Here is a 23,865-nt window from a genome sequence, read left to right as displayed (position 1 = left end):
CATTTAATGAAGCGTTACAGGATGAATGTGCTCCCAACACAAGGATCTGCACCAAATCAGCCTGTTAACTCTTAGGACCTGGTATGCTTCCTACAACCCAGAACCTGTAGAGGTAACAGCAGAGAAGGAGAAAGACTGCACAAAAGTCTCAGGAGTCTCCTGTGTAAGGAGCATAGCACGCGATGAACCAGAATCAAATACCCGCCACTGCCCAGGCCATACATGCTCCAAGGGACAGACTGGTGTCGCCGAGGTGACCTACCCTTTTCCTCTTTGGAAAGCCTTTTTGTATCCGAGTCATCTTCGGGAGAACTAGAGACAAAAGACAATGTCACTCCACAAGGAAGCAGCATGGAGGAAACAAACTCAAAACCATAAAATTCGTGCTGAGGTTGCATACCTACCCGAAATTTAGTTCTGAAAAAATGATACCCCGACAAACTTGTATTGAAAATCTGACCTAACCATAAGATTTCAGACCCACAGGAGTTAATTAATTCTGCTGGGCTAAAGGTAATTAGGAAGAATTAAAGAACACAACCATGGTAGGTTGAGAAAAGAAAAAAGATTATGTAATCAGTGTAAAATACACAAAGAGAAACGAAACATTCTTTAGAAGCACAACTACAATTTCGTCAGTCTGGCTGGCCAATTGCAGAAAAAAACAGCTTATGTGTGTCATTAAATGACCAATGAAAAGGAGATAGCGTCTGGTCTAAAACTGAGAAAAAACAAACCTCATTTTCTGATCAGCGCCCTCACTGGTTGAGGACTCTTTAGGAGCCGGAGGGACTTCATTACAAGCGTCAAAATCAAACTTCCTCCCGTCTTCTTTGCTATCTCTGGCTTCTGGGCTTGGGGCTTCCGTGGGTGCTTCCGCGAGCTCCTCGCTAGAGGCCTCCGCGAGCTCGGAGGCCGCACTACTCTGCTCAACTGCCGGCTCTAGCCCTACAGGCTCACAGTCCGTCCTCTCGCCATCGCCTGGCTGCTCCGCGGGCTCCCTTTTCACTACCGCTAACAGGCTGTCTGCCTTGCTCGACTGAGCGTGTGCTGTTGACTCGCTGGCCAAATCTAAATCACCCTCTTCCGGATGGGCGCTGTCAAATAGGTCCTCTTCCTCCGCAAGCTTTCTGTCTGGCCCCACGCTACTTGTGTCCTGTGCAAATGGCTGCTCCAGCTCGGAACTTTCTTCTTTTACTGGCTCAGATTTACAAGTTTCCCCCAAAATGTCGAGTATTTTCTCATTTTCTACGGATTTAACAGGAATAGAATGGCACAAGGTTTAATTACCAGGGAAATAAAGCAATCACAAATGTGGAACTGGCACGGTTGCCACACTAACACGAAGAGAACTGCTAGCTACACAGAGATTGGAAAACCCGCGGGTACACAAAGTTATACTGGTTACACTACCTGCGCTGCGACCGCCTCTAGGTAAGCCTCTACGCTACACGGAAGAGAAAAGCATCCCAGAGATTTAACCCCCAAAACCTTCTGGCTGATTCTTGACAGTCTTCATTCTGTCGTCGTTTAGATATGACTCTTCCAAATTTAGCTTCCAAAGTCCAAGTTGCTTAACTGAACGTATCACCATTCACTGAACAGCTCAATTTCCAAATTTCTTTGAATTTCTTTTAACAGAACAGTCCAACATGAAAACCAGAATCTCTTCCATCCGTGCTCTGAGATATTTGCAGTCCAGAAAGTGAACAGTGTTTGGAATTCTCATGAAGACACTCTTTCCTCTTCTGGAATCCAGTTATGTCTCAAATTTATGTTTTAAAATGTATCTCCCTACCACTACCTGAGCTGCCTCAATTAAAAACCACAAAATTAAGCTACTGCCCAATATCACAAGATCTGTTTTGTGGGTGCAGAGGTATTAGCTCTCAAGAGAGGCATCTAGAACTCTTTCTCTATGTATGATTCAATGCTGTTGATATTCAAAAAAGCATGAGATACTTTCATCTCACCAATACATTTTGTAAAATAAGAAGTGAGCCACTTTCACAGATCTGGTGATATGGCTGGGTTTCCAATCTCTATGATCCTGGTAGGTTTTGGATTGTAAACCTTTAGAACAATGTATACTATAGTAAGGTAACTTTTAAAAATCAAAGAATTCAAATTAGAGAAGGTGGAAAACTAGAATGGTTCCAAACCCCCGCTGGTAAGTTTTTCATTTAACAGTACCTGGCTCCAGGGATGGCTCTTCAATTTCCTGCAAGAAAAAACGTAAATAAGACTGTGCCAGGTGAATGACACCTATAGTTTATTCAAATGAAAACCCAGAATAACTAAAGAGGGAATTTTAAAAATCCAGGGCGGGAAACTCACAAACGCAAGAGGTGGAGAACCTGCTTGTTCTAGGAATGGCTCCATAAGAGTGGCATCCACTTCACTCAGCCCACCCTCCATTCAGTTCCCCCAACAGGGGCCTGGAACTGGTCTCACTTCATGGTGAGGCACTCATCATAAGGATGCCTGACCCTCTAGATTGAACTCTCAAATTCAAGGAGAGTAGTGTTTTCATTTTTCTACTGTTAGCATCTAGAGGAATGCATGGCACATTAACAGTCACTTTTTCACTCAATGAAGCTACGATAACTTTCTGATATTCAAAAGACTGAGGGAATATGGGCCCAGGTGGTATGACTCCTGCTCTTACTTGGCATGGTGGTGCCAGCATGAATACCTTTGTAAATACCCTCCCTCCTTCATCTCCTTTTCCAATCAATGTCCCCACCAGGCCAGTTCTAGAAGTCATTCAGACTCTTCCCAGGAAGCCCTGTCCACTCAGGCTGGTGCCATCCTTGCCTATTGTGGCATCTGGTTGTATTATCTCCATCCCATCTCTCTGCATCGTGTCCACCGTAAGCTCATGTCCCTCTGTGGCCTTCAGCCTTCAGCCAATGGATCCCTATGCCATCTCCCTCCCTGACAGGCCCAGCCCTCCCCTGCCCCGTCCAGCCAAGTCATCCACATCCCTCAGTATCCAGCTCAGTGGCATCTCCTTTCAGGAAGGCTTTCCCTATTTCCCTCTAACCCAACTCCAGCTGTGCCCCACTAAGCAAAGGAGCTTTTCCCACATGATGTGATCCCCCAGCCTTTTTATGTTTCCTGTGCACACAAGGTTCACTCCTTTGGAATTCCAGTCAACTGATGGGCACTGACTAGGTTCCAGGCACAAATGTAAGCACCTTACATACACACAGACTCGTCATCAGTCGCAGGAGGTCGGTCCTAATGGTAGCACCCTTCTTTTTACAGAGTAACAGACTGTGACCAGACAGACTGAGTAACTTGCCCAAGGACACACAGCAGGTGGGAAGCAGAGACAGGCTCTGAGCAAACGCCGTGTATGAGTGTGAGTCTGCACTGTTAACCATCAGGCCAGGCCCCACGAGCATGGGGACCACCCTTCCTTCTATCTATGTAATGCTGGTAGTTAATGCCTCACCTGACACATCACAGGGGATTCACATATACCCAATAAGCAGGTGTGACTGAATTATAACTTCCCCTGGGAACTGCCCTGCCATTCCAGGATGCTCTATGAAACTGTACACTTTCCTCATGGTTTCACTTATTTTTAATCAGTTTTTTCCCCACGTACCCTACCCCATGCTGGGAATTCAGACCATATGACTGAAACCAATCATCAATGTTGGCAGAATAATTCTTCCTCATTTTCTCTAAAGAGAAGCAAATACATTCCTATTTGTTTAGGAGAGACTGTAGGTTTCCCATTTTAACATGGCCGACTGTGACCAAGAAAGACCCAGGGGAAAGTGACAAGATCTGGCTCCTCCTCTCCTTTCTGAGTCGGGAATGGCTGTGTCAATTCGCAGGTGGAGAGACGGCAGCTCTAAAAGCGAACTGGGTTTCACCACGTTTTCTTGAGATTTGTGCCCTCCTCAAGGCTGGAGCTCTGGCTTTCCAGTATCTCCCTTGCCCTTGCTTGGCAGAAGCAAATGGAGATCTTTTCCGAAAGGTGATTTCTAATTACAATAGCATAGATGACATTTAAAAAGAAGACGGGGGGAAGAAAAAGGCCGGGCAAAAGCTGGCTCTATCTTCATTTCTCCACAAAAAGTTCTCCTAAGAATTAGACAGCTACCTAGGTAAGTGTGTTCTAACAATTTATATCTATGTAGGCTGGAAAAAAAAAAGGAAACTCAAGACCCACAAATATAAAAATCATACCTGGAAATTCTCAACTCATCTGTTCTCATCTAAGATTTAATATTTACAGAGATGCCAATGAAACAGGTAGGATGACACAGTCATTAAACGAAATCTGGGTGATTTCAGAAAAAACAAAAACAAAAACAAAACAAAAAAAACTTCCCAAAGACAAGACCAGAACCCCTGAGACCCCACCTTCCCCAACAGGGCTCTGTCAACCCTCAATCCCCATCTGGGCCCTATTCATCTTTCCCAGGCAGTCATGCCCTCTTGCTGTCTCATCAAATCATCTTTCTGCAGGGGATGCCACCCAGAGTAGATGAGACAGGCTGCCTTCCCCCAACAAGCAATGAAATTAAGAATGCCACAAAACATGTCTCTAATGACTGCTGGTAAGCCACAGCGCTTGGAGGCCACTCGTTGAAGCCTAGAGTTAAGTCCCTGGCAATGCGTACATTATATTTGGAGGAAAGCAGAAAGCAAACACCCACTAACGATCCTGACAAAGGAAACAACCCTTGTGGTGATTATTCGCTGGGACTGGCGTATGGTGTCTGAAATGGTTTCCAGAAATTGTGGTCTGACCTTTCATTCTAAAAGTACTGAGACATACAACAGTTTACCTGTAATATAGTGAAGTCAGATGATGAAGTATCTAAATTGTTTATAGTTTCTTTGTCCTCTATCTGTAAAATAAATGGAGAAAATACAGTTCATCACACCAATAATAATGTAACATAATGGTACATCTGTACAATGAAAAGTGAACAGCTATGAAAATAATTCACAACAGAATTTTAAACCCAGGGCAGAAATCAAAACACTATTATAGTATAATTGCAGCTAAACTGAAAAAAAGTTGTATGTAAATGTCCACCTGCACACAGACTAGGAAATCTACTAATATGGTATCTATGTAGGTTTTAAGATGCAAACCAAAGAAAAAAAGTCTAAGTCAAGCAGAAAAGAGATGAAAATGAGTGCACAGACTCTAAGTGGATCTGAGCACAGGGTGAGGGCTGTTCTTCCAGGAGCAATGGCTAGAGTCCTGCTGAAGTGGAGCCTTCAGCCACCGCTGCTCACCCAGCCTGGATGCTGATGATGTGGGACCTGCTGCCCCTGGGGTAGGTACCTCCCTCAACGGAACAGCATCTCCCAGCATGAGGGTGGGGACAGGAGCTCGAGACTGGCAATATCCTATGCCCTACTTGCAGGGGAAGAATAGCTTTTATTCTAAGAAGTAGGCTCTGCCCAATAAGGCAAAGGATTCTCCAAACAAAGAAAGGGGGTTCAGATTATTTGTGACTGAAACCAATTTTGGCTGTCTGCTCTAAAGCCCTGAAGTTTGAGATATACTTAGGGGGAGACGTTTTCAGATATTTTATAACCAGCATGTATTTTTATCATAATATTTCACTAGGAAAGACACACACATGATCAAAAGATTCAAAAGGTACAAAAGCCCATTCACTGAAAACCACTCTCCACTACTCCTTTCTTCCTGCCATGCAGCTGTCATCGCATATGCTACACACGTGTTTCAGCACCAAAGACCATCTCCCCTTCGACACCTGCACGAGGGGCAGCACATCATTCTGAACCCTCCCCAAGTGTCACTTCTCTTTTGGAGATTGTTTGAGTTCACACAGATGTGCTTAGTTCATTTTGATGGTTACACAACAGTAAGAACTGTATTCGTGGTGGTACATTTCATAATAACTCTACGGTGCTTTCTAGATGCTAGGCATTGAACTAGGCTAGGGAAACACTTTGTTGGAGCTGCATAGTAAATTCTTCAGGAATTGCAGAACAGATGAGTCAGGACTCCTCTCTGACACTAAAGCACAAAAGCAGCCATAGACAACAGTATCAATAGGTGTGGCTGTGTTCTCAGAAAACTTCATTTACACAATGAGACCCTGTCTTGAAAAAAAGCAAAACAAAGCAAAAACAAAAAAACCCCAAAACAAAACAAAAAAAATCCAGGTGACAGCCAACTTGACGACTTCTGCTTTAAGTGTATAATAAACATCCATCCATTGAATCTTCCGAAAACCTCTTGCAAGTGAGGAGCAGAGGTTAAGGAGTTTGTCCAGGGACACACAGAAATTGATCCATCTCCAGAATCTACCTCTGAACTCTTGTTTTTTTTTTTTTTTTTTTGAGAGTCTCACTCTGCTGCCCAGGCTGGAGTGCAGTGGCACAATCCTGGCTCACTGCAACCTCCGCCTCCCTGGTTCAAGTGATTCTCCTGCCTCAGCCTCCTAAGTAAATGGGATTACAGGTGTGAGCCACTGTGCCCAGCCAAGCCACCGCACCTGGCCTCAACTCTTAAAACTATACTGCTTCCAGGCATTTAGGATGTTTCCAGCTTTTGTTACAGAATGTATTATTTTCTACTTAGGAGGGAAAAAAAAACAGCCTTAAGAAGATGCAGCCATTCAGGAAGGGTAAGTAACTCCTGCTGCTGTGCAAGTGTTTCTGCTACTCCTGTTTAGAAGCTGATGAATGGGACTCACCAAAAATTGCACAACCCATTTGTATCAGAATAACTCTCAGCCACTTCTCAGACTCAAATCCTCCATTCAAATATGACAATCTGCTACCTCTAAGGATACTTGGAATCAGTTCCAAGAGGAAATGCAAAAGTATTCTGAAGAAATGCAGAAGCGGATTGACTGGCATACAATAAGGCTTCTGTCCACCAAGACTGCTTGAGAAGCGCTCACTGCGGAAGACCTGAGGACCAGGACAAGAACAGGGCCCCCCCACGAGCCAATACAGAAAGGGCCCCACAGAGATGCCCCACAGCTTCTCATATGCATCACTTTTTCTGTCTGACAAACATTAATCACCAGGTAAATGAAATTAATATCAAATTAATGGCACCAAGACAACGTCATATATAAGTTAAGTACATGGCCTCTGGAATTAGCCTGATCTTAGTTCTTATTCTGTTATGAGCTGTGTGTCATCTGGAGATATTTTTTAGTTCTTGCCTTCCCAATTTCCTCAACTGAAAATGGGGACAACAGCACCTCATGCTGCTATTAAAAGAATTAAAGGGCACATGCTGGGTGCGGTGGTTCACACCTGTAATCTCAGCACTTTGGGAGTCTGAGGCAGGCGGATCACCTGAGGTCAAGAGTTCAAAACCAGCCTGGCCAACATGGTGAAAACCATCTCTACTAAAGATACAAGAGGCCGGGCGCGGTGGCTGAAGCCTGTAATCCTAGCACTTTGGGAGGCCGAGGTGGGCGGATCACGAGGTCAGGAGTTCGAGACCATCCTGGCCAACATGGTGAAACCCCGTCTCTACTAAAAATACAAAAAAATTAGCTGGGCGTGGTGGCGGACGCCTGTAGTCCCAGCTACTCAGGAGGCGGAGGTAGGAGAATGGCATGAACCCGGGAGGCGGGGCTCGCAGTGAGCCGAGATGGTGGCACTGCACTCCAGCCTGGGGGACAGAGCCAGACTCTGTCTCCAAAAAAAAAAAAAAAAAGATACAAGAAAATTAGTCGGGCTTGGTGGTGGGCGCCTATAATCCCAGCTACTCACTCGGGAGGCCAAGGGAGGAGAATCACTTGAACCCAGGGGGCAGAGGTTGCAGTGAGCTGAGATCATGCCACTGTACTCCAGCCTGGGCAACAACAGCAAAACTCTGTCTCAAAAAAAAGAAAGAAAGAAAGAAAGGGCATAATGCCAATGCCTGGTAGGTAGTATTTAGGAAATACTACCCACTATAATCTTACTATCCATTTGATATGTTTCTAACAGGAAAAAAGTTTAGGTTTAAAAACAACATCCAGGTTAATACTTGAGGTTAACTCTTAAGATAGGTATCAATTGGCTGTTTTTTTTTTTTTTTTAAACAAGAGATAGGGTTCTGTCAGACTCTGCCACCCAGGCTGGAGTTCAACTGCACAATCATAGCTTAGTACAGCCTTGAACTCCTGGGCTGCTCCTTCCACCTCAGCTTTCTGAGTTACCGGATTACAGGAGTGCATCAAGGCACCCAGTTCAACAATTGCTTCCTAACAGGAAAACACCAACTTCTAACCTCTTCCTAGTTCAATGCTTTCAAGGTACCTAGGCCATAACACCACAGATCAAGTCCTGCAACAGGAAGGGTCTGAATGGTTGTCCTCAAAATGTCTCATACTGTATGTCGCAAATGGATGGCAGGTACGTGTGAATGTTATAAGACATCACCTTTCAACAAAACAAACTGGTTCAGAATCATCTGAACCAACTGACCCTTATTCTACTGAACTGGCATTACAGAACAACTTACTTCCCAATATGAAACTGATCACCTATTTTAATTGTGGAACTGATACATTCAGGGCACATTCTAGAGACATTGCCGGTTACCTACAGCATGTTCCTGAAGCTGCTCCGGAAGCTCTTTCATTTCCCCCTCGACTAGCTCTCTACTATCCGACAGGGACTCCTGAAGGTTATCAGCATCATCGTCTTCGACACAATCTGCAACGCTTCCATTATCAATTTCTGCTTCATCCAACACACTGATATCCATGATGTCGATGTCCTGCAAGTTCTCCAAACTGGTCTCAACATCCTCCTGTGACACAACCAGACCAAACCATCATGTGACCGCCACTGGTCCATCCACCACGCTACTCACTCGCAAGGCTGCACATACCTGTCCATCCCCAGAGTTTTCCTCCAGCCCGTTATCTTCCACACCCTCTTCTTCTGGTTTGCGCCCTGAAGACAGAATCATTTACAGCATGAGATCAAATGATACGCACTTTACAGAAGCAACAATGCCCTGAGCACTACACAGGTGGTCACTTTATAAACATCTGAGACACCTCACTACTTAGGGACACTTCCTAATCCAGGAATGAGGCCATTCCGGACAAGACAGCCCTGCCCCACCCCCAAGCAGAAGAGGTTCTGTTCTTGTCTGAGCTGTGCAAGTAGAAGTGCAGGAAACAGGTTCTTAGTAAAATTGAACAGGATCAGACCTGTCCTCAGCTCTGCCCTTCTTCCTATCCCAAGTGTCCTCGTTTGAGGGAAAAAGTATTTGTTGCAAATGTGCTGCCTTTTAGTTAAGGAACGTTTTCCCACTGAAACTGCGCATGCCCGAGTATGCACATTTTTAATGCTTAAAAAGAAAAAAGAAGGGCCGGGTGCGATGGCTCACGCCTGTAATCCCAGCACTTTGGGAGGCCGAGGCGGGCAGATCACCTGAGGTCAGGAGTTTGAGACCAGCCTGGAAAACATGGTGAAACCCCGTCTCTACTAAAAATACAGGACAATCACTTGAACCCAGGAGGCGGAGGTTGCACTGAGCCGAGACTGCGCCACTGCACTCCAGCCTGGGCCACAAGAGCGAAACTCGGTTTAAAAAAAAAAGAAAAACAAAAAACCCACATACTATCAAGATACTCCAGAGGGGCTGGGCACGGTGGCTTATGCCTGTTAAGTCCAGCACATTGGGACGCCGAGACAGGTGGATCACTTGAGGTCAGGAGTTTGACACCAGCCTGGCCAACCTGACGAAACCCTGTCTCAATTAAAAATACAAAAAACTAGCTGGTTGTGGTGGCGGTTGCCAGTAATCTCAGCTACTCAGGAGGCAGAGGCAGGAGAATCGCTTGAACTCTGGAGGTTTAGGTTGCAGTGAGCTGAGATCGTGCTGCTGCACTCCAGCCTGGGTGATAGAGCAAGACTCTGTCTCGAAAACAAAACAAAACAAAACAAAACAAAAATTGCAGAGGAAGGTTTTTTTTTTTTAACTTATACATTTCCATCAACAGCGAATTAAAAAGTGCCAATCTCGTGCGCTTGTAGTCCCAGCCACTCGGGAGGCTGAGGCAGGAGAATCGCTTGAACCCGGGAGGCAGAAGTTACGGTAAGCCAAGATCACGCCACTGCACTCCAGTCTGGCAACAGAGCGAGACTCCGTCTCCAGGGAAAAAAAAAAAAAAAGGCCAATCTTTCTTGAATCTCTGTTAAAAATCTGCTATTTTTCTTTATCTTTGCCAATATGCTAGGTAAGAAAAGGAATACTGTTTTAACACGAATTTATCTCCTGACTACTCAAATTGCTTTGAGTCATTTGCTTTTTGTTGTTGATCACCTGTACTTTTCTAAAAATTTCTGATTTACACCCCACTATTTAAAAACTTCGGCTCTGGCCGGGCGCGGTGGCTCACGCCTGTCATCCCAGCACTTGGGAGGCCGAGGCAGGTGGATCACCTGAGGTCAGGATTTCGGGACTAGCCTGACGGACATGGAGAAACTCTGTCTCTACTTAAAAAAAAAAAATTAGCCAGGTGTGGTGGTGCATGACTGTAATCCCAGCTACTTGGGAGGCTGAGGCAGGAGAATCGCTTGAACCCAGGGGGCGGAGATTGTGGTGAGCCGAGATCGTGTCGTTGCACTCCAGCCTGGGCAACAAGAGCAAAACTCCATCTCAAAACAAAACAAAACAAACAAACAAACACTTCAGCTCTATCCCCCATCATTTGAAGTTTATATATCATATGTACAAAACATATTTTCCCAGTTCTTTAATTTTGTTTACAGGTTTTGAGTACACTTCACTTTTTTTTTTTTTTTTTTTGGGACGGAGTCTTGCTCTGTCACCCAGGCTGGAGTGCAGTGGCCTGATCTCAGCTCACTGCAACCTCTGCCTCCTGGGTTCAAGTGAGTCTCCTGCCTCAGCCGCCTGAGTAGCTGGGATTACAGGCGCCTGCCACTACACCCAGTTAATTTTTGTATTTTTAGTAGAGAAGGGGTTTCACCATGTTGGCCACGCTGGTCTCAAACTCCTGACCTCAGGTGATCTACCCGCCTCAGCCTCCCAAAGTACTGGGATTACAGGCATGAGCCACCGCTCCCCGGCCCATTTCACTCTTATGTGGCCAAGCTATTAATTGTTTTTAAAATATAAGTGGTTTATACCTTCATGTTTGGATGTCCTCCTCCATACTGAAGGCTAAATAATATACACCTGTATTCAGTTCTTTTGAAGTTTTAAACATTTATTCTCTCAGTTTCATGTTAAGTGAGACTATTTTCCCAATAGTTGTCCCATTTGGAAACTGATTTCCCAGCACCACTGACTAAATAGTACTTGCCCCCGACCAATTTGAAATGTTGGCTTCCTCAATATTATATTTGTATTTATGTCTGGGATTACTTGTTTCCATTCTCTTCCACTGATCTGTTATTCTTGTTCCAGTTTTAGATATGTGGCATTACCATGTTTTTCTAAATAGAAAATACTTGCTGGGCGTGGTGGCTCATGCCTATAATCCCACCACTTTGGGAGGCCAAGGCGGTTGGATCATCTGAGGTCAAGAGAAGAGTTTGAGAACAGCCTGGCCAACATGGCAAAACCGCGTCTCTACTAAAAATACAAAAAAATTAGCCAGGCGTGGTGGCAGGCGCCTGTAATCCCAGCTTGGGAGGTTGAGGCAGGAGAATCACTTGAACCTGAGAAGTGGAGATTGCAATGAGGCGAGAACACACTACTGCACTTGTGACAGAGCAAGACAGACTGTCTTTAAAAAAAAAAAAAAGAAAAGAAAAAGAAAAGACTAAGATTAACTATAAAAAAAAGAAACTAAAAAACGATTGGAAGGTATGGCTTAACCCCAGGTTTTTCTTCAAGAGTTTAGTAATTTTAGGCTGGGTGTGGTGGCTCACACCTGTAATCTCAGCACTTTGGGAGGTCAAGGTGGGCGGGTCACCTGAGGTTAGGAGTTTGAGACCAGCCTGGCCAACATGTTTCTGAAACCCCATCTCTACTAAAAATACAAAAATTAGAAGGACATGGTGGCAGGTGCCTGTAATCCCAGCTACTCGGGGGTAGGGGGGAGGTTGAGGCAGGAGAATCGCTTGAACCCAGGAGGCAGAGGTTGCAGTGAGATGAGATTGTGCCACTGCACTCTGTTGTGGGTGACAGAGACAGACTCCATCTCAAATAAAATAAAAAGAGTTTAGTAATTTTAAAAAATGTGAAAAACATCAAGAGGCTGCATACCTTCTTAGGTTCATATTTCTCCTGTCAGCCAACAATGCTAAGAACAGGGAAGTCATTTCCCCAACTCCCCTTGCGCAACCTCCCAATTTTTCTTACTAATTGATGATTTATAACATTTGCAACAGTTCACAGGGGCAGGCATGCTGGCACCTTCATCCAAACAGCAGTATTTATATAGTCATTTGCTTTTTCATACAAATGATAAAATGAGTAGAGAATAGAAAAATGTAAACGATGATAACAGAAATAACAGAACTGAAGCAAAAATGGAAGTCATTAGGCATGGCAAAAATGAAATTTCTGGTGTCAAGAATAGGCGTGCTCAAATTAAACTCTTTGACTGTCTTCCATGTGAAGCATAAAATCACATGCATGAAATCCATGAAATAGACTCTGGAAGACCACATCTCAAAGGCAAGGCATAACGTAGCATCGTTTCGTGTTTTAGAGCTACTGTCAGCACAGCTTCGTAGCGTTCCTTATAGAATGAGGTGCTCAGCTTTTTGAAGAACATGGGAGAAAAGCTGATCAAACACACAACTTTGGGAAAACTACTTCCTACCAGGCCTCTTTCCCAATGTGAAGAACAGTCTCTTTTTTTTGGAGACAGGGTCTGACCCCGTCACCAAGGCTGGAGTGCAGTGGCATGTCTTGGCTCACTGCAGCCTCTGCCTCCCAGCATCAAGGGATCCTCAAGGGATCCTCCCACCTCAGTCTCCCGAGTAGCTGGGACTACAGGCACATGCCACCATGCTCAGCTAATTTTTGTATTTTGTGTAGCAGTGGGGTCTCACTATGTTGCCCAGGCTGGTCTTGAACTCCTAGGCTCTCAAGTGAGTCTCCTGCTTGGGCCTCTCAAAGTGCTGGGATTACAGGCACGAGTCACCACATCCAGCCTGAAAATCAATTTTTTTTTTTTTTTTTGAGATGGAGTCTGGCTCTGTAGCCCAGGCTGGAGTGCAGTGGCATGATCTTGGCTCACTGCAAGCTCCGCCTCCCGGGTTCACACCATTCTTCTGCCTCAGCCTCCCGAGTAGCTGGGACTACAGGCGCCCGCCATCACGCCTGGCTTATTTTTTGTGTTTTTAGTAGAGATGGGGTTTCACCGTGTTAGCCAGGATGGTCTCGATCTCCTGACCTCGTGATCCACCCGCCTTGGCCTCCTGAAGTGCTAGGATTACAGGCGTGAGCCACCACACCCGGCCGAAAATCAATTTTTTTAAGGCTAAGTGTTGTTTCAAGCAGTATTAAGGAAACAAGGTCTGACACCGTGGCTCACACCTATAATCCCAGCACTTTGGGAGGCCGAAGTGGGTGGATCACTTGAGGTCAGGAGTTTGAGACCAGCCTGGTCAACACGATGAGACCGTGTCTCTACTAAAAACATAAAAATTAGCCAGGTGTGGTGTCAGGCACCTGTAATCCCAGCTACGTGGGAGGCTGAGACAGGAAAATCACTTGAACCCAGGAGGCGGAGGTTGCGGTGAGCCGAGATTGTGCCACTGCACTCAGCCTGGGTGACAGAGTCAGATCCTGTCTCAAAGAAAAAAGAAAAAACATTAATTTGTCTACACTAGAAACTATTCTTGTAACTGGATAAATATGTAACATCCTGGGGGGAGAGAAAAAAAAAAAACCAAAGACAAAAATTCCAAACCTAATTATTTGTACTGTAATTGAGGTTTAAATATTCTAATTTCATTCATATTTTTAGAATTACCTTATTTACAAAGATAGGGGACTATCAAACTGATAACAGAATTCAATACATGATGTTTTGGTCAGCTGGCTGGGAAATCCATCCCCATTTTATACCATTATTTCTTTGGCAAAACATACCTCGAGGTCTAAAAAACAGCTGGAACTCAACACAGTGGTCTCTGTAAACATGCTGGGAAGAGATACCAGAGCACTGCCACAGAATGATTATATTTGATAAAGTTGCTACAATTCTATGATACATACGTTGGTTTCTGTCCAATCGTATTCCAGATAATAGGAAAAATCTACTAACTTATCAGAAACTTGCTGCCCTACATACAGTGTTCTCTCTTCCTCAGGAGGGGTACTAGATTTTCATCAAACAGAATCAGGGTTTTCCACTTCTATGACCACTTTTCTCCCAAGCAGATGTACAGGTACACTGCAGCCAAATCCTTCTCAGGGGAAAGCTCCCCCGAGGTAAAAAGTGACTGGAAATGTCGAGAACATGCAATCTTCAAAATGTTTAATCTTCAACGTATAAAGCACATCCCTGACTGGAATGTTTATTAATCATCACTACTTGAGGAAAGACAGTATTCTCCAGAGAAGAAAAACAACGTCTAAAAAAACCAAAAATGAATGCAAATGGGAAAAGTATAACCCTCTGGCAAAAACTGAAGAGCCATTGATTTGTCTTTAGTATCAAGGCCAATGTGCCCCTCGAATCCTTCTACCTCAGCTCTTCACCCTAGTTTGTGGTCTCAGCTATGGGCATGACCGTCGTCGCCTCTATCGCCTGCTCGTAGCTCCCTGCCTGGGATTCCATCTCTTCCCTTCTGTTAAGCTTCTGCCTCAGAGACTGTCCAATCTCACCGCTGACTCTGCTGCCCTGGACTTCTGCTGGGATGCTCCCATAGTACCCAGGGCTGCATGTGGGTGGTTCATTACTTTCTGATTTGATTACACAAACACACTTCCCTAATTATGCAAATATGCCCATTAAACTTTACTGCAGTAACAGAAGATTCATCCTCCTAAGTATAGGAAGTATAAAGCTATAATACCTTCCCTTTTCCCTACTGTCCTCTTAAGAGGTTACCAACGTTCCCAGCTTGGTGGTGCTTCAGGACATCGTCTTGCGTCTACATACATTATATGATACATATGGAAATAAGCTTGTGATGAGATGAAATCTTATTGTTAGTGAGCAATGACACAAGTTACAGAAACTACTAACAGGCCTTGGACATTTTTATGTACTACATATTGATCCACCTCCATCTTTGACTCCATGCTACGGCAGTTCTCCACGTTAGCTGCCTTCTCAAAAAGGCTGTAGCAATTTATTGTCTCCAACACCTACACCTTCCCCAATACCCTTGCCAATGTGGGAGAACAGGAACTGAGTAAAAAAAATTTTTTTTCTGAGATGGAGTTTCGCTCTTGTTGCCCAGGCTGGAGTGCAATGGCGTGATCTCGGCTCAACGGAACCTCCGCCTCCTGGGTTCAAGCGATTCTCCTGCCTCAGCCTCCTGAGTAGCTGGGATTACTGGTACATGCCACCACGCCCGGCTAATTTTGTATTTTTTTGCAGAGATGAGGTTTCTCCATGTTAGCCAGGCTGGTCTCAAACTCTTTATCTCAAGTGACCCACCCACCTCAGCCTCCCAAAGTGCTGGGATTACAGGTGTGAGTCACCGCACCTTGCGCAACTATGTAAATTTTTACCAGTCTGATAGGCAAAAATCTTATGTCATTTCAAAATTTGCTATTCTGCAACTACCAGCAAGGGAATCTTTTGGTCTCTAGGCCACATCTGCTTTTTCATTTATCTGTGAATTGCCTGTTCATAGTCTCTGCTCCTTGTTGACTGGGTTGCCTGTTTTCCTTACTGATTTGTCAGAACATTCAATGCTTTCTGGATATTAGTTTCTTCCTTATTCTGTGCTATAATATTTTCTCCCAGACTGTTGCATACCTTATGGGTACCTTTCTTAACAGAGGCTTAAAACTTTTATGTAGCCAAATTTCTCTTTCTTTGTTGTTTCTCAGTTTTATTCTTACTTCAGGTCTTTCTTATTACTATATTATAAAAAGTACTAAACTAGCTGGAATTTCTATTTTACACAAGAAGGGATAAGATTAGAGCTTTCCCCCACCATCAAATGAACAAACCCTCAAACGTTCTGTTGTGTGCAATATCGTATCATCAAAATTAGAGGAAATCCCTGTATTTCCGCCCCCAGAATTTTAGTTATTCTTGTACATTTTCTTTTTAGACTATTATGGAACACATTATAAAATTTCCTTTTAGGTTACTCTGGAGAAAATTGACAATTTTCTGATAAAAAGTCATCATATCTAGGAAAATTTTCTCTAATAAAAAGTCATCACATCTAGGAAATTTTTCTCCAATTAGTGATTCTGCAGGACTTGAAAATTTCCTGTTAATTGTATTTACTATTTAAGAATGTTATGTACATTTCAATGTCAATCTGGCAACATGCTTAATTCTTTGATTCACTAATGATATAACTGTCACCTAAAAAATCCTGGAGAAGTGATTAACAATTTTAACCAGCTAGCAAGTTTGCCAAACTGTTCATGAGGGCTTTGTCACCTTTCTTAAGCTGTTTTTGGCTTGCTTCGGATTGCTTTAACAGTACTTAATTTCCTGAGGTACAATCAGCCCAGCAGATCTCACAAACCAAGTACTGGCCCAGGAGTTGACATCCTAGTAACAAAAGTACATCTAAGTTCCAAGACCCTGGTTTCTTTTTTTTTTTTTTTTTTGAGATGGAGTCTCGCTCTGTCGCCCAGGCTGGAGTACAGTGGCGCAATCTTGGCTCACTGCAAGCTCCACCTCCCGGGTTCACGCCATTCTCCTGCCTCAGCCTCCTGAGTAGCTGGGACTACAGGCGCCCGCCACCACGCCTGCCTAATTTTTTGTATTTTTAGTAGAGACGGGGTTTCACCGTGTTAGCTAGGATGGTCTTGATCTCCTGACCTCATGATCCGCCTGCCTCGGCCTCCCAAAGTGCTGGGATTACAGGCGTGAGCCACCGCGCCTGGCTCCAGACCCTGGTTTCTAATAGCTCTTCTCTAAAAGGCCCAGGGCACCTGGAAGAAATGGCTGACTCCGGGGAAAGGGTAGGAAAAGCATAAGATGAGACTCAAGTACCCTGCCATTCCAGAAGGTAAAAAAGTGTCCAAAGAATGGCATGAACATGTGGAAATGACAGGGGAGCCTGTCTGACAGGGTTCCCAATGGAACGTTTTGCATGTTGTAGTAAATAAGCATAAAGGCTTTCAACCTATGGAATAAAATAATCTAAGTTCACACAGATAAATGAGGGCGAAGGGCAAGCTATTCCTTATGTCAGTAAACCAAGTAATAAACAAACAATAACAAAATTAAAAAATCACCATTTGGCAACCACCAGAATAAATGAACAGACAGGAACTGGTGGTTGCTGAAACTAATGGAGGATGAGCAGGATATTTACAAAGTCTCAGAGTATCTTCCCCACAAATGTAACTGTGAAAAGGAAAACAGTAACTTTCCAGTGGAGAAACCTGGCCAATAGCATTTGAAGTCAGCTAACATGGCCAGTAATGGCTCAAACTGACACCATGTGCCTCTGGATAGTATACTCTGTTGACAATATAGGCTGGGCGTGGTGGCTCATGTCTGTAATCCCAACTCTTTGGGAGGCCAAGGTGGGAGGATCGCTTGAGCACAGAAACTCAGGGTTGCAGTGACCTACGATTGCACCACTGCGCTCTGGCCTGGGCAACAGGGCAAGACCCGGTTTCAAACCAAAACAAAACAAAAAACAGGAATACAACATGTCTGGTGTATTTCTAACTTGATCCTTATTATGGGGCAGGGAGAACCCAAACCAATTCAAATAGAAAAACAAACTACAAAATAAGTGTAAGTGTTCAAGATTAAAGAAAACTAAGGAAACATGACAACCTGATGCAATGCGTGACTCTGGACATTTTTTGTCTGAGTTATAGAGAATATTATCGGAACAAACTACTGCATCTAAATGAGGACTAAGACGAGATGGCAGTATTGTATCAATGTTAACTTCCCGATCTGGACATCTACAGTTAGGTAATATCCTTACTTTACCGCAGTATGTAGGGCAAAGGGGCATATGCGCCTTGCAACTTACCAAGCGGCGTAGTAAAAATATACGTACAAGGAGAGAAAAGGACAAGGCAAATGTAGTCAGATGGCAATATTTAGGGACTCTGGGTAAAGGGTATATGGGAATTCCTTGCATAAACTTAAGTATGAAATTGCCAAAATGAACAAAAACTAAACAAAACAAGCCAGCAGCACAGGATTGGGTAATACTTAACCAAGCAAACAGGCCAACTTTGCATCTCCAGTTACAAAAACATTCTCAAACACCATAAAACAACCTATTAATTTGTACTTTGTGATGACACTACAAATAAATTTAGTTTCCTGGTAATTATTTTTTCAAGACAGAGTCTTGCCCTGTTACCAGGTTGGAGAGCAATCACAGCCCAATCATGGTTCACTGCAAGCTCAAATTCCCGGACTCACGCGATCCTCCCACCTCAGTCACCTGAGTAGCTGGGACTACAGATGCATGCCATCATACCTGACTAATTTTTCTAATTTTTTGGAGAGATGGGGTCTCACTATGTCACCCAGGCTGCTCTCCAACTCCTGGGCTCAAGTGATTCTTCCGCCTCGGTGTCCCAAACTGTTGGGCTTACAGACGAGAGCCATCTCGCACAGCCCCTGATAATTATTTCGAGAGTCTGCTAAGATGGTGAGAGTCATGTCATGTGGAATGTGACTTTTGCTGTATAAGCAGTTTTTAAAAGAAATGTTAAAGTGACAATTCTGTTTTGGCCAAGTGCTGTTTAAAAGGGATGTTATTTTCTCCAAGTCCAAGCAATAGGAGGAGTACTGAGATTACTTGACATATGCTTTCTGGAATTTTAAAGCATTTTGAATTCACACATTACAGCAGTCCCTCTATTTTCGGTTAAAATCTTGATAAAACCCACTGATAAAGTAGTTGAAAATAATTCAAGAAAATTTATAGACCTGCCCTATCAGATATCAAAATGTACTGTAAATTCCTAGAATAAAACTGATTACAAGAAGCAAAACAAAACAACAAATGAGACACAAAAGAGCTAGTATTGCATGGCTCCATTTTACATGAAGTTCTAGAATGGGTAAAACTAATATCTGGTGAAAGTAATCACAACAGCGACTTTTATTTTTGCAGGGGCTGGGAGGGGAGACGCACTGGGAGGGGCAGAAGTGATCTTTCTGATGACAAATGTTTCTTTTTTTTTTTTTGAGACACAGTCTTGCACTGTTGCCCAGGCTGGAGTGCAGCGGCATGATCTCAGCTCACTGCAACCTCCGCCTCCCAGACTCAAGTGATTCTCCTGCCTCAGTCTCCCGAGTAGCTGGGATTACAGGCATCCGCCACCATGCCCAGCTAATTTTTATATTTTTAGTAGACGGGGTTTCACCATGTTGGCCAGGCTGGTCTCGAACTCCTGATCTCAGGTGATCTGCCCACCTCAGCCTCCCAAAGTGCTGGGATTACAGGTGTGAGCCACCATACCCAGGCTAAATGTTTCATATTTTGATCCCTACCTACCTCACACCACATGCAAAACACATTCTAAATTAATTAAACCTTCAAATGTAAAATGTAAAAATAAAACCATAAATATTATTCTTTCTATATATAACATAGAGTTATATATACAGTTTTTTAATTTTTTTTGAGACGAAGCTTCACTCGTCGCCCAGGCTGGAGTGCAGTGGCGTGATCTCGGCTCACTGCAACCTCTGCTTCCTGGGTTCAAGAGATTTTCCTGCCTCAGCCTCCCAAGTAGCTAGGATTACGGGCGCCCGCTACGACACCCAGCTAATTTTTGTATTTTTAGTAGAGACGGGGTTTCACCATGTTGGCCAGGCTGGCATTGAACTCCTGACCTCAGGTGATCCACCTGCATCATGGGATTACGGGCGTGTGCCACCGCACCTGGCCTTACAGTCATATTTTTTATAATTTAAAAGCAAAGAAGTCCTTTTAAAGCATAACATAAAATCTAGAAGCCTAGTGATCAAAATATCACAAGTTGAATCAAATGACAAATTAAAACAATAGAAACATTTTATATGAGTCCTTATAACTCAATAAGACAAACAACTCAGCACAGAAATCGGCAAAGGGCATGAAAAGGCCATTCAGACAACACAAATGTCCAATTATCAGAAGAGTATAATCTGTGAAGAAATGCAAATGAAAATCTCACCTGCAGAAAAATGCAGATAAATACAATGAAATACTTTTCTTCTATATAACAGGCAACAAGGTAACAGGCAAACAAGGTAAGTTTGATGTTGAGTTTAGTGAAATAGGCACTCTCACCCATTGTTGGTAGGGTACAACCTGTTGGGACAGCTTTTTGTTTTTGTTTTTGAGACAGCCTCACTCTGTCGCCAAGGCTGGAGCACACTGGCACTATCTTGGCTCAATGCAACCTCAGCCTCCCAGGTTCAAGCTATCTTCTTGCCTCAGCCACCTGAGTAGCTGGGATTACAGGCACCCGCCACCACACCTGCAAAATTTCTGTATTTTTAGTAGACGTGGGGTTTCGCCATGTTGGCCAGGCTGATCTTTTGATCTGCCCACCTCAGCCTCCCAAAGTGCTAGGATTACAGGCGTGAGCCACTGAACTTGGCCAGGACAGCTATTTGTAAACTAGCTATGTGAAAATAAAAGGCCATATCCTTGGAGTCTAAAATTCTCCTTTCACTAAGTTATCAAAAATTATATTACTTTGACCACACAAAGGTATTTATTTATCTCTGGTTCGTGCAAACACTGAACATTGGAAGTACCGAGTGATAATTGGAAACAAAAATCTCCAGACGTCTAGTAATAAAAAGACTGATGGGCTAAATTGCGGTATATTTATTCATACAGAAGATTATCAGCCGGTTAAAAAACAATGAGATTTTGTATAGCAAGATCACAGGTTTTTTTAATGAAAAAAATATATGCATACAGGTGTGTGCACATACCTACATATTTACCTTTTTCCCCCCTCACTCTGTGCCCAAGCTGGAGTGTAGAAACACACTCATGGCTCACCGCAGCCTTGACCTCTTGGGCTTAAGCAATCCTCCTACCTTGGCCTCCCTAGTAGGTGGGACTACAGGTGTGTGCCACCATGCCCAGCTCATTGACTTTTATTTAACTTTTTGTTTTTCTAGACACAGGGTCTTGCTCTGTAACCCAGGCCTAAGTTTACTTTTAAACATTGTACATACACACACAGTCTGGAAAAGTATGCCTAACTTTTAGTAGTGGGCTGTCCCGACTGTGAACAACTTCTGCTTTTTACTCCCATGCACGTATTTTAAAACCTGCCGGGCGCAGTGGCTCACACCTGAAATCTAAACGCTTTGGGGGGGCTAAGGTGAAAGTACTGCTTGAGGCCAGGGGTTCAAGGCTGCAGTGAACTATGACTGCGCTACTACCCCCCATCTGAGTGACAGAGAACTCATCTCAAAAACAAAACAAAAACGGCAACAAAAGCCTGTAGTACAAGTATTTGCTTTTATCAGAAGAAAAAGGAAAACAAAAAAGGAGATCCACAGGCTCTGTTTTTTGCTTTTATTATTTTTCTCCATTGATTTTCCAGGACTCTTTGCCTTGGCAGAAGTTTACTTGAGTAAAGGCAAAAACACACAATGTATCATGAGCCACAGAAGTGACTTCATTCTGCTGTTCTCCCAGCACTTACCCCAAACACTGTGGCTGACACTGGGGCCTGACTCTCAGATATTTAAACCCAATACTTCACCACCAAGTATTAGTTATTATCTCATTTAGTTTTGGGCCCTGAGAACCAGGCCTTCAATGACAGGTTGGGCAACCCTATCGGAAACTCTGACATCTTCTGAGCACTGACATATTGCAACAAGTAGAAAATTCCACACCTGATGTGTGGTGGGTTACAGTCAAAATATTAGTGAAAGTTTTGTTTCATGCACAAAATTATAAAAAATATGGTATTAAATTATCTTCAGGTGTATAAGAAACAAATTTCTTGTTTAGGTTTGGGCCCCAATCCCAAGATTATCTCATTATGCGTATGAAAATACCGCACAAAATCCAAAAAACGAAACCCTTCTGGTCCAAAGCATTTCAGATAGGGAAAACTCTACATGAACCAAGAGAACATTCGTTCTACAAGCCCAGCTTCAGCTGATTCTTTTTTTTGGAGGGATGGAGTCTTGCTGTTGCCCAGGCTGGAGTGCAGTGGTACGATCTGGGCTCACTGCAACCTCCATCTCCCAGGTTCAAGCAATTCTCCTGCCTCAGCCTCCCGAGTAGCTGGGATTACAGGAGCCCACTACCATGCCCAGCTAATTTTTATATTTTTAGTAGAGACGGGGTTTCATCATGTTGGCCAGGCTGGTCTCGAACTCCTGATCTCAGGTGATCAGTCCGCCTCAACCTCCCAAAATGCTGGGATTACAGTTGTGAGCCACAGCGCCCTGCCTCAGCTGATTCTTTCTGAAGCCAATAGTTGAGTATTACCAAGTTAAACCATTGAAGGGGAAAGAAAGATAAACAAAACACAGCCCTAGTCCTCATCAATCTGGTCTTGACAGAAGGCAAGATGACATAAATATTAAACCAAGGTATAAGGAACTATGCCACGGGACGACAGAGGACCCAAGGAGACGAGCTGCTATTGGTGGGATGGATCAGTTGTCTTTTGAGGAACTAGGTCTCTAAGGCAGACAGATGGGGAAGGGTGGGCGGAGCGAAGTCACAGAGAACCAGGAGAGTAAATCACGTGTTTGGGGCGTGACTAAAGCACAGGGTGTGGGGGATGGGCAAGAGAGATTTCGGTAAGATGGTGAGAGTCAAGTCATGTGGAATGTGACTTTTACTGTATAAGCAGTTTTTAAAAGAAATGTTAAAATGACAATTCTGTTTTGGCCAAGTGCTGTTTAAAAGGGATGTTATTTTCTCCAAGTCCAAGCAATAGAAGGCTCAGGCAGTCCTAAATACTTTTTGGACTCCATGTTGGAGTTCAGTGGTGCCATGATAGCTCAATGCAACCTTGAACTCCTGGGTTCAAATGATCCTCCCGCCTTAGCCTCCCAAGTAGCTAGGAAAACAGGCATGCCTCGATGCCTAGGTACTTTTTTTTTGGCGGTGGATAGAGGCAGCCCAGGCTGGTCTCAAACTCCTAGATTGAGACTATTCTCCTGCCTTGGGTTCCCAAAGTGCTGGGATTACAGGTGTGAGACACTGTGCCCTGCCTCCCCCCGCCCTTTTTTTTTTTTTTTTTTTTTAAAGAGAGACTGGGTCTTGCTCTGTCACCCAGGCTGGAGTGCAGTGGTGCAATCGTTAGGCCATAGCAGGCTTGAGCTCCTGGGCTCAAGTGATCCCCCTCCTGAAACTCCCAAGTAGCTGGGACCACAGGTGCATGCCACCATGCCTGGCTAATTTCTTTTTGGTGGAGATGGGGGTGTCCCTATGTTGCCCAAGCTGATCTCAACCTCCTGGGGTCAAGTAATCCTCCCGGTTCAGCCTCCCAAGCAGCTGGGACCACAGATGCATGCCACCACACCTGGCCTTTAAAAGTTTTTTTGTAGAGCTGGGTTTTGCTATGTTGCCCAGGCTGGTCTTGAACTCCCAGGCTCATGTGATCCTCCTACCACAGCCCCGAGTCGCCTGGGATTACAGGCACACGCCACTGTGACTGACTCCCGAAAGACTCCTTATTTAAGGACCGCTGACAATCTACAGAGGAAAATGAATAAAGGACAAATACTCCTTCCATCCTTCGTTGGAATTCCCAGATACCAAGAAAACAAAACACAGTAGAGAGATCTTGAAAGAAAA

The 23,865-nt window shown here is 44.0% G+C and overlaps 1 protein-coding gene and 1 long non-coding RNA gene across 5 annotated transcripts in view; one reads left to right on the top strand and one right to left on the bottom strand.

Moving 5' to 3' along the window:
• SAFB (scaffold attachment factor B) overlaps window positions 1-23,865 on the bottom strand; it is a 45,775-nt gene that overhangs the window by 18,274 nt on the left and 3,636 nt on the right. For all 4 annotated transcript variants that reach the window (XM_009252634.3, XM_009252633.3, XM_009252635.3 and 1 more), the window contains 6 exon segments: window positions 8,855-8,919; window positions 8,567-8,773; window positions 4,812-4,874; window positions 2,194-2,221; window positions 738-1,248; window positions 263-312 (listed from right to left, as the gene is read on the bottom strand). In XM_009252634.3, coding sequence (XP_009250909.1) covers window positions 263-312; window positions 738-1,248; window positions 2,194-2,221; window positions 4,812-4,874; window positions 8,567-8,773; window positions 8,855-8,919 — 924 coding nt within the window.
• Window positions 928-1,844, top strand: LOC129051852 (uncharacterized). Its single transcript, XR_008516355.1, has 2 exons — window positions 928-1,434; window positions 1,642-1,844. It is a non-coding gene; the product is annotated as an uncharacterized LOC129051852 (long non-coding RNA).

Source organism: Pongo abelii, chromosome 20 (genome assembly GCF_028885655.2).
Source record: "Pongo abelii isolate AG06213 chromosome 20, NHGRI_mPonAbe1-v2.0_pri, whole genome shotgun sequence".
Classification (NCBI taxonomy): domain Eukaryota; kingdom Metazoa; phylum Chordata; class Mammalia; order Primates; family Hominidae; genus Pongo; species Pongo abelii.
The sequence above is the reverse complement of the archived record's forward strand: the minus strand, read 5'-3'. Positions and strand labels throughout refer to the sequence as shown.